The sequence below is a fragment of the Manis pentadactyla genome, chromosome X (genome assembly GCF_030020395.1).
Source record: "Manis pentadactyla isolate mManPen7 chromosome X, mManPen7.hap1, whole genome shotgun sequence".
Taxonomy (NCBI): Eukaryota; Metazoa; Chordata; class Mammalia; order Pholidota; family Manidae; genus Manis; species Manis pentadactyla.
In genome coordinates this window covers 86,339,681-86,351,102 of record NC_080038.1, presented here as the reverse complement: position 1 = coordinate 86,351,102, position 11,422 = coordinate 86,339,681, and the positions used below count along the sequence as shown (strand labels likewise).

General features: G+C 35.0%; 1 protein-coding gene across 1 annotated transcript; it reads right to left on the bottom strand.

Moving 5' to 3' along the window:
- Positions 1-981: 981 nt before the first annotated feature.
- Positions 982-6,066, bottom strand: PABPC5 (poly(A) binding protein cytoplasmic 5). Its single transcript, XM_036875635.2, has 2 exons — positions 5,763-6,066; positions 982-5,225 (listed from the first exon to the last, which is right to left on the bottom strand). Exon 2 carries the CDS (start codon positions 5,075-5,077, stop codon positions 3,929-3,931), a length of 1,149 nt encoding a protein of 382 aa, XP_036731530.1. The 5' UTR covers positions 5,078-5,225; positions 5,763-6,066; the 3' UTR covers positions 982-3,928.
- Between the last annotated feature and the right edge of the window lie 5,356 nt (positions 6,067-11,422).

The window sequence follows — 11,422 nt, the reverse complement described above, 5'->3', positions numbered from 1 at the left end:
AAAGTTTCATAGGAATTATATCCTCAATACTTCTACATTCAGTTAGGCTTTTATCTTCTCAGATTTCTGATGGTAGCTAGATTATTTCTAACTACTGACCATAATCCCCTGGAGCCAAGAGGGACACATTAACTTTCCCAAGGCTCCAAGAAGCCATTTATTAGGTTATACTTCATGGAAAGTAAATAATTCCCTGAAATATATAAGACTCAATTTATTTCATATACATAAGCACTAGTCTCTCAAGGATTATTGTGATCACTTGGTTCAGTGTAGGAGCAAGACCTTGTGGAATAGTCTTGGTCTTGAAGCACCAACCCATCAATTTATTTTAAAAATGTTACTCTACAAATAGGCTTTATTTAAGTCATGCCAATTATTAGAAACTTTGTCTGAGAGGCTTATTAATCAACTTTTGAGCAACAAGGAAAAAAGAGAGCATGAGAAATGTAAAAGCACTGATAGTACTTTAACAGTATGAGCATGCGTCTATGTCACCAGTAACACTATGACAGAAGCACCAATCTATGTAACCAATCAGTTCTCAATTATTTCCTCATAGGATGAGATTTACTTTAAAGGGCTTATTCTGTAGTAACTCATTTCTCTTGTCAAATACTTAAAAGATAAATGGAAAACAAACAAATGGAGGGATATAATCCATAGATTATGAACTCATTAACTCAGCAAATAATCACAGAATACTAACTAAGGTCCAGGTATTGCCATATGTTCTGGGAACACCTGTTTCATCTATATTCAGTCATGTATTGATACATTTATAGCTATTCCCTTAAATTAGACCATTTATTTATAGGAGAGATGGTATTCACTCCATTCCTAACCATTCCCTTAAATAAATGGCTATTCTTACTTCTTTTCACTAGGTTAAAGATAGCATTACACATGATTTTATTTCTCCCCTTACAAAGATACAATTGGAAAGGTGCCAGTATGTATGAAACTTCCTGAACAGAAAAGCCTCCCCCAAATAACTTTTAATATGATGGTTTACGATCACAAAGCAATGTTTTTAATTTTCTTCTCCCTGGGCACATTTGAAATTTGTACAAGTAACTGTTCTGAAAAGCTACAAAAAACAACCTTGGTTTAAACAATCCATTCTTAAGCCAATCATTTGATAGTATAGTTTTACAAATTTTTATTAATTATCTTGTACTAGGAAATGAACAATAACCTATTTTTGATGCTTTGTCACTGAGTTATTTTGCTTCTCCTTGGAAGGCTTAATTATTAGGAGTCTATTAAAAGTAGCTTAAAGTGAAAAGTACAAGATTGAAAACTTCCCAGGTGTATGTGTTCAAATAGAGATTATCTTTCCTTGATATTGTTTACCTGCTTTTTACCAACTGAATTAACAGAGTTCTTTTGACTGTTTTGCAAGATCCTAACCCATATATTTTATCTGTATTTAGGCATATTTCAATTACTCCTTTTCTTTATACTGACTGGCATTTTGAAAATAGTAATAATTTAAATACTCAAATAATTTCCCAAAATAGATCATATGCTTATACTTGAAGATTTTTATCTGCTAGAAATCTTATGCGATTTATACTGAATCAAAGCATTTGTAAAAGTTTTAGATTAATCTGGCCACTTCAGGTTTTTAAATTTAAATGAAGACTGGTAATGGCTAAAATGGAAAAGACAGAACATGTGGTAAATAATTTTCAATGTAACTATTTTGAATTTTATTTGGAATTGCATCATTTTCATATATTTTAATGATCACAATGATGTAAAGAAAGTGAGTTCATAAAATATAAAAACTTGTATCCTGTTAGTTTTTTGTCAATTAAATGAATCTATCTTGATCATGTTTTAAAATTTTGATACATATATCAATATGATGTGCATTTTTATTTTTCTAGTAGACTTAAGCTTTTACATGCTTTATATTTTTCAAGCTCATATAATTTATATTGTTCTTAAGCAAATATGTTTATCACAGCATTTTTTACAAATATAGAAAACATTGAAAAACATAAATCATATTCAATAATGAACTACTTAGATAAGTTATAGTATATCCAAACAATGGAATACTATGCAGTCACTAAAATGATGGTACAGATTGATATGTATTCACACAAAAAGATGATATTTTAATTTAAAATTTAAAAAACACATAACAGTACATATGGTATGTTTTCTTTTTTGTTTGTAAAGCAGTGTGTGTATAAATAGGAAAAAGGGCATGGGAGGATATGCACGCATGAAGATATTAATAGTGGTTATTTCTTAACTGTGGGAATTTAACTTCCTTCTTTATAAATTTCTGCATTGTGTACAATTTTTTACAATGAGCATGTGCTATGTTTATAGTCAATAAAAACTGATTTCCACTTAAAATATTTGGTAATGAATTTACATCTAACTTGTACGTAAACAATTACATACAAATAGCTTAATAACAAAAGTATTAATAAAATTGTATATTTATATTGTATTATGTATGAAACTTAAGATTTCTATATAAGGTCATAAAAACCAACTGAGAATGGAGACAGAACCTTTTCTTATGGTTGGATCTGGCACATGGTGAATCCTATTTTTAAAAAATAATTACTTAAATTTTACATAAGTTAATTATTTCTCTATTTGCAAATGGATTTGAACTGGCGTACATTAGAAGAAAAACAACCTTAAGAAAATATAAAAGTAAAATAAATGCAATATGGATGGAAGGTGAATGGATGGGGAGAAGAGGAAACTGCAAGAGAAATATGGAAAATCGGTAATCTAGAGATTACAGGCTAAATAATGTCAGTGCAATATAGAACAAAACACTTTGTCACAATTTACAAGCAGCCAGACACAAAGAGAACCAATATTGGATTAACAGCTCTCATATTATAGATAGAGGTATGTGATATAATCAGGAGAGACAACTTTTTCCTTAACTTTGAAACATCTATGAATATTATTACATAGATATATTAAGCAATTTACAAGAGATAATGACAAGTTTAGTAGATGTTCTTCAAAGTAGTTTTTCAACATGATTTCATGTATTTACCTTTTAGGTTGACACTTAAAACATCATGGTAAAATCTTAAAATTATAGGTAAAGGCAATTCAGTGCAGTTACTCATCTTTCTAGCTAATTTAATATGATTCAATGTAAAAAGTTTAGAAAAATGAGTAGTAAGAATGCTCCTTAGACTGTCCTCAAAAAATCTCTCAGGGAAGGTTTTTCAGATGAAACTCATAATTTAAATAATCAATACCTCAAGTGTTAATTTTCTAAGGTACTGATTAAGAAAACACCAATATGGTTGTATCTCTGGGCATGAAATTAAGAAACACCCAACATTTAGTCAAAGCCGCTATCAAGTTTATAGTATACCCACAATATATTAATAAGGGGAAACAAATAAATAAAAAACGTTCACATCTTTTCAAAAGAATATTCATTTTAAATAATAAAATGAAATTAATCACACACATTAATTGGATCACATACATTTTCCCCTGCTCTGTTGATCTGTCAAAAAGTAAGACGTTTTTGCTGTGATGGATTCAGAAGTAAGGACAATTTTGAGAGTATTTTCATATTAGAGATTAAATTTAGTATTGTTAAAATTTGGAAGGAAATATACTTAATCAATTACCTCACCTTGACTGGTTTAGGGGAAAAAATGTGCGGAGGAATAAACTTTATTCAACATATTCCTAAGGATATCATATCAAAAAATAGTACAAAATGACAGTTTTACAATTAGAAATTATGCTTTTCACTAAGATGAACAAGGTGTTCTAAGTACCACTTTTTTCAAAAGAAAGTATTTACTTAAAAAAAAACCCTGTGAATTGGCATAAAATAACCTCTTATCACAAAGTAGCCCATACTAAGTAGGCACCAGCTTTAGGCTGAAACAAATTGAGCATTCTCTTCTTATTCTCACCACCTGCGCCTGGCGTGGCCCAGGGTAACATGCAGGGGCTTGGAGCCCACTATGCGACCATTCATTTCATCCACTGCTTTGGTAGCCTCTTCAAAAGAGGAGAAGCAGACGACACCAAACCCTTTGCCTTGCCCCACTTCCACCATCACTTTGGCCCGACTAATTGATCCAAAAGAAGAAAATTCCTCCTTCAGTTTTTCATCATCGACCCTCTCATCCAGGTTCTTAATATAGATAGGCACCCCTGGAGGACGACTTTTTTCTTTTAATCTCAGCCGTTCAAATCTTCGCCTTAACTCAGCCAGACGTTCAATTTTCTTCTGTGCTCGCCCTACATAGAGGACCTTCCCATCGATGGACTTCCCATGCAGGTCTAACACAGCCTTTTGGGCAGCCTCGTGCGTCTCGTATCTCACAAATCCAAAGCCTTTAGATTTCCCATTGACATCTCTTATTACCTTAACACTCTCAGTTGGCCCATATTCACTAAAAATTTCCTCCAGTTTTTCGTCATCCATGTCATCTCCAAAGTTTTTAACGAAAACATTGGTGAAAGTTGCTCTATCCCTGGTTCTGACTTCGGCTGCCCGCTCTTCCGGAAATTTGAATCGTCCAACATACACCTGGCGATTGTTGAGCCGCACTCCGTTCATGTGCCAGATGGCCCTATTGGCAGCAGCTAGGCTGTCAAAGTGCACATAGGCATAACCCTTAGAGCCGTTGTCATCACATACGACTTTGCAGGAGAGAATGTTCCCAAATGCAGAAAATAAATAAAAAAGGGCTCTATTGTCTATGGATTTGTCCAGGTTTTTGATGAATATATTTCCAACTCCAGACTTTCTTAAGCGGTCATCTGGCTGAGACCACATAAGGCGGAATGGTTTCCCATTAATTAGGTCAAAATTCATGGTGTTCAGGGCCCACTCAGCATCTGCAGGGAAGCGGAAGTTAACATAACCGTAGCCCAGGGGGCTGCGGGTCATCGGGTCACGACAGATTCTAGTGAAGCGCAGAGGGCCAGCAGGCCTGAACTTTTTATACAGCATGTCCTCAGTAACATCTGGGTCCAGGTCACCCACGTACAGGGCAGCCTTGAGGTACTTCTTTTTCTTGCCAGCAGGATTAGGCTCCCCACTCCCCATCTCTCTGAGTACAGGGAAGAGGCTCTCTGGAGAGAAAAAAAGGCTGCTTTCTCTAAGCTATGGGGCCAAGCAGCTGTTCACAAACAGGAAAAAAAAAAAAAAACCCAGGCGAAGGAAGCTAAAAGCAGACTCAGAATCACTGTTGAGGCTGAGAAAATCAAGTTCAGAAACAGCTGGTCAGCAGGCTCAAAACACACGCAGCAGACAAAAAGGCCCCCCAATAACGAATCTGTGCTCCCTAAGGGGACTTAAAATTTCCACCCATTCTGATTTAAAATCCGTTTCAAAAGCCAGTAGTAGGAAATTTCCCTTTCCCCGTTAAATTGTAAGAAATCATCAAGCAGCTGGCTGGTTCCCCACATCTAGCAATGCCAACACAGGCCTGGAGACCCGTTTTCTGCATAAATATAGGCCTCGGGCTCCTGTTGGCTTAAAATTCTAGCAACAAGGGTAGGGGCCGGACGTGTATTCCTCCGCCGGCTGCTTGGCCGGTCTCGGGCGGGCTCGCAGCTAACTAAGGCCGCTATACACACTCCGCGTCAGCGAAAGGGAAGATTGGACACTTTGTGCGCCAGGCCGGCAGGCAGGCTGCAGGCGGCGGATCGAACCGAGAGACAGACAGACAGACACACGAGCGGGGAACCGGAGACCGCCCAGATACCCAAGATGCCCACTGGGTACGGACCGAGTGACGCGCGGTGATTTCGGCAGCCTGAGGCTCGTGGCGGGTCCGGAGGGACTGACTGGCAGCCGCGCACTGGGTCCGCGGCAGGACGCGAGGCGGTTCCGGACAGATGTGGGGCGGAGTCAGAAGAGACAGGCAGATGCACTGCGGCCGGGCGGACAGAGCGTGGACGGATGGACAGGGACTGCTCTCCGTAGGACAGACCGACCCAGGGACGAAAAGCCTGTATCTGCGGTGGGGAGTGCGCGCGGGCGGGGCGCGAGGAAACCCGGAACCGTGCTAAGTAACTTCCCGCTTTCTCTGTGTCAAGATTAAAAAAAAAAGAAAAAGAAAAAAAGGAGAAAGGAAATGAAAATCGTTTTTAGATTTTTATTTTGAACATTTTATTTCATTACTTTGAAATACTATCTTTAGGCTGCTTTATTTCGATCCCAAAATCAAGGAGGTGGTGACCTAGGCACCATATAGGAAAGAACTATAAGTTTTCTTTTTAAAAAACGAATTCCCTAGATCATTTCTCCTTGAATAGAATAAGAAATAGAATATAGGCTGCATACTTCCCCGAGTCCACTGCAAAGTTAGAAGTGACAGCTGCCCTGGAATCCCAGTTCAGTGTAAATGATCGCAGGGTCAAACAAAACACAAGGTCATATTGTGTTCTGCCTTTATCCTTAATCCGTTAAACTGCAACAGAATGGTAGCATCATCCCCAGATAATAGGCAGTTCTTTTCACTGCTCCAGTAATGCTAAGGTTTTAATGATTGGGAAGCCATTAGATAGCTTTTAATGGTACTTAGTGCCACAAAACGGTGAAGATGTGCTACCTCCATGATTACAAATTACAAAATCTTAGTTCAAAAGATAAAAGCTGCAGAGTCAATGCAAAATATAAAATTGTTAACAAAAACTGGTCCTTGTTACCAAAGTAAAATCACAGAACACATTTTGTTTCTCTTATTAGTTCCTCCTCAGTAACTCCGGACAGGATGGCCTGGGTTCTGTGAAATCTGCTTTCTGCCTTATCTCTGACCTTGAGACTCAGAAAATAGGGAGAACAAACAAACTGCCACCTGTTAGTGGTTACAAAGTTTTTGGAGCTACTTGAGTTCATTTTCAAGTCAAAGTTAGTGTTAAATTTTAAACCCAGAGAATTAATTCAGTTTTCCTCTGTTACATAATTGATGTTTGCAAATGAAATAAACATGTAAAGAAATAGGCACTTTATACAATTAACTACTAATTTCAACATGAGTTGTCAACTGCCAACCCCTGCAGGAAATGATGCTATAAAATTAGACTCAACTCAGAGGTTTCTCTCTTTAAAAGAACATCTCTCTTTAGAGTTGGAGAAACTGTTTGGAATTTTGCCCTGTCCTTGAGAAATCTCTAGTATCTGTAACACACAACTCCTCATTCAGCCCTTTTCACAACCCCTTTCCTGAAAAAGAAAACCCAAACAAAACATGTTATCAGTACCATTAGGCTGGAAAAGATCCTGGCAAAAAAAGAACGCAAAATAAATCTCCCCAGAAGGTGTTGTCTTAAAAAGAAATTCTCAGGAGTAACAGGCTAAATTAATATGCTGCCTCGTTTTTACATTTTACATTTATTAGACTGTATGGTTGACTAAAGATGGAATTTATGCTTATTATTTACTCAAATGTTTAGGAATTGTTTGTCTTCCTTGAGCTCTTCTGCTGGCTTCCCATGGTTGTTGCTTAGCTGGGACATGGAGACTATGTGAGAAAAGACAAATATAAACAAGAAAAATTATAGAGATAGACTAATAAAAGTTGATCTTATAATATGACCACAGTAACCAATATGTAGAAACACTTGTGAACACCTGCTTAGTTTATCGTATTGTGAACTAACTTTCATACATAGCTTTCCTCATAAGCTTAATTAGCAATGGGCCAGAATATTGGACTTTTATTTTTAACATTTCAAAGTATTACTTTACTGGAAATGCAGTATTAAAATAACAATGTATATACAAGAGATTAATTCACACAATGTTATCACTGAATCAAATCAGTATTTTACTTGTGTATGTAACCATCTGAATGTTCTCCATATTCCAATTCATTTGTACATATTTGCTCTTAGATAATAGGTAGAATTGGATTGTTAAAAGTAATTATTTTCAAAATAACCTCCTTTCTACAGTAACCAGCCACTTTGGGGTCATTGCAGTATAAGCATTCTAAACTAGAGTGACGTTTTTATCAGATCAAAAATCAGAAATTTAGAACTGCTTTGAAATAAATGAATTTTAGCCAAATTCCCTCTGCTAAGCAGAAGTTTATGGGAAAAAAAGCATTTTTACCTAAAATTTGCTTAATCATTTTAATATTTAGATCGAGAAGAGTCTCTGGAATAAAAATCAGATATAGAACATTTCTCTTATTTTTTTATATATTAAAGGCAAGTTGATTGGTCTATACAAATCTGATTCACATATAATCCATTAAGAAGTCCCACCCAGATTCCTAAGGCAGTTGAAAAATCCTGGGCGAATGGCATTCTGAGTGCATCTCATCACACATTGTTATTTAAAGTTGCCAGAAATGTATCAGCATGAGTGGAAGAAAAGGAGAGTTGGGAATTTATTTTTTCTGCCTTGTCTTAACAGGCACTTGATCTGTATTTCCAATTAAAAGGCTCAGCTGTACAAGTTGCTGGCAGTTCACAATGAAAGCAAATTTACTGCTGTCTTGAATGAGGTCTGGGACGGCTGGACAAAATATTGTTAAGTGAAAACTGTTACCTAGAACTTGGCTCATATTTTTTTAGACAAAGATAGGAAAGCTGTAAGACAATTTGACATTGAGAATGCAGTATTATCAGGCATTTCTACAGTAATTTTTGAAGCCAGTAGCAATTATTTTTCTCTATTTCCAAAAAATTTGTCCTAAGCCATAAGTACTCATGCTGTGGATGATAATCCTGAAGATACTTTGATAAGATTAATTATCAGAGATGAAACTGTGCTTATTAGAATGTACTTACTAAAGCAAGCTGAAGGGACCAAAACTGGTAGTTTCAACAGAGTTTACAATGGAACTGGATTTATGCTGAATTGTTAATAAACCAAAAGATCTCATCCTTTAATTTTTAATCAAAATTTCAGTATTTTCAAATTGTAAAACTACAGTTTAGATATTTATTCAGGACTGTAGCTGTAATTCATACATTTATTTTCCTGGGGAATTTGTTGTAAATTAAAAAAAAAGACTTATAAAAACAGTTTAACATTTTCTTCTTTTCTTGTCTTATGAACTAAATCCCTGTTGAATTAAAAAGTCATGCACTCAGCTATGAAGAAATCCCTAGTATTAAAAAACATAATAAAAGTAATACAACAACTTTATATATATTTAGGTTTTGTTAGGTCTCCTTAGAGTACTTTTAATTAGATCCTATTGGTTTAAAATAAATCCATGGAAAACTATATGTGAATTTATGCAATTGCTATGTAGTCATAATCCCATCCATTTAGAGTTTTCAATAGCATATGTGATGTAGAATCAAAGTACAGTATTTTCTGTTATGATGCATTGAAATAGGGCAGGGTTATCACTCACTAAGTAGATAGTCTCAGACAAATCTTTCTCCTTTCTAGGGTCTGTTTGCTGAGCACGTCTCCTACAGGAAAAATACACACACACACACACTTACACACACACACCACATTCTCTGATTAGAAATCTTTAGTTACAGTCATTTCACTTGACCTAAAATAAATGAAAGAATAATTTTTTAAAAATGTAAACCTTATGCTTTATTTTTATTTTCATTTTTAAACTGTGGTAAAATACACAAAAAGTTTAGCATCTTAATGATTCTTAAGTATGCAATCCAGTGGCATTAAATACATTAACTACATTCTTATGTAACCACCACCACAATTTCCAGAACTTTTCTCATATTGTCAAACTGAAACCTTGTACCCATTAACCTATGCTTTTAGCTGACACTTAAAATACATTAGGCCAGTTCTTTGTAACAGTTGGGCATTAAATCTGCCTTAAGTTATTTTACTGACATGACACACAATACTATAATAAACATACTTTTCATATACCTTTGTATATTATTACTCCTATTTCTGTTAGCTAGAGGTTCAGAAGTGGATTGTACACTTAAATGGTATGTGTATTATTAAATGTTAATATATACTATCAGACTTATTTAAAAAATGCTGCAATTTACTTATTTTACCAACAACATGAAAATTTAGAGGAAATGGCTATTCCTAGCAAAACAGGAATTACCATATTTGATTCAAAGGAAAAGTGGAAGAACAATTGCAGTAGAACAGAATGATCACACATATGCTATTAAAAAAAAACAGGCACAGGTGGTTTTATAGTACAGTACAATTATATCATCTTCAAGAAAATATATGCAGGGCTAACACTATTCAAACTACTCCCAACCATAAAAAGATCCCTAAATCACTGTTATAAAATTATCTCTATGAGGGAAATCTCATAAGCCAAACTTATCTTTTCAAACCAGAATAAAGCTACAGATTGATGGTCAGTACATGTAATGATAGAACTTGGATATATTGACTCAGCTGTTTGTATGTGCAGGTGTGGGAGTAGGCATTTCAGCAGCAAGAATAAGTGTTATATAATAAGGATTTCGAAGGGGTATATCATGGCAAGATAAGGAAAGTCTTCTGGTTTAGAATGTCAAAAGAAGATAAAATATATTCCAGATACTGATCGTCATAATTTTTGTAACTTTTTATTTGCTTCTGGATTATCTGTTTAGATAGGTAAAACGTGGAACAGTTCTCCACACATAAGGAAAACTAAACATTTAAATAAGCATATGATTGAGGAAAATTCTGTTTCTTCACGTATAAGTTCAAATGTAAAACAACACATTACTGTATAAGCTGTATCAATGACAGAATCATAGAGTTTCTTTCTCTTAAAATATCCCATGTCCCGAAATTCCTGTCTTGTAGCTATACGCACGTTAACTATTCAGATAGTTTCTGTGAAATCTATTGGGACTTGTGTATTTCATGGTCATCCATGTTAATCTTTATAGTACGCAAACAGAAACTGTGTGCCTGCCCACTTTGTTCTGAAATTAATTATTATCTTTATGCTTCCATACATACAGCACAGGTTAAATTAAGTGGACTTAAGATTTACAGGGTGAAGTATCCACATTTTCCATTTGACCTTTGAATTCCATAGTATTTCTTTGTTATGATTTTAAATACCTTCTTAAAGATAAGATCTTTTCATTACAGAATTGTCTTTCCATATGTTCCTTATTTTTTGGGTGGGGCATCATAACAGAAGTAGTAATACTTTTATTAAAACGTATGATCACTCCTACCACTATTTTATTAAAATTATGCATTTGATTCCTTTGCCCTCTAAAATTAATTGCTGTACAATATCAGAGAAACTAAATGGCAAGATTAGAATATAGCAACATAAAACTTGGAGAAACTCCAAGGTTTAAAGTAAAGTAATCTATCTTATCTGGAGAAAAAATACATACTCTAACTGTTTTGATTTTCCTCAAGAAAGAACCATCAGTAATGTTTACTTTTTGATTTACAGTATAATCAAAATAATTATTCATTGACTTGGAGCAATATCTAAAGCCCTAGCATATTTCCCTT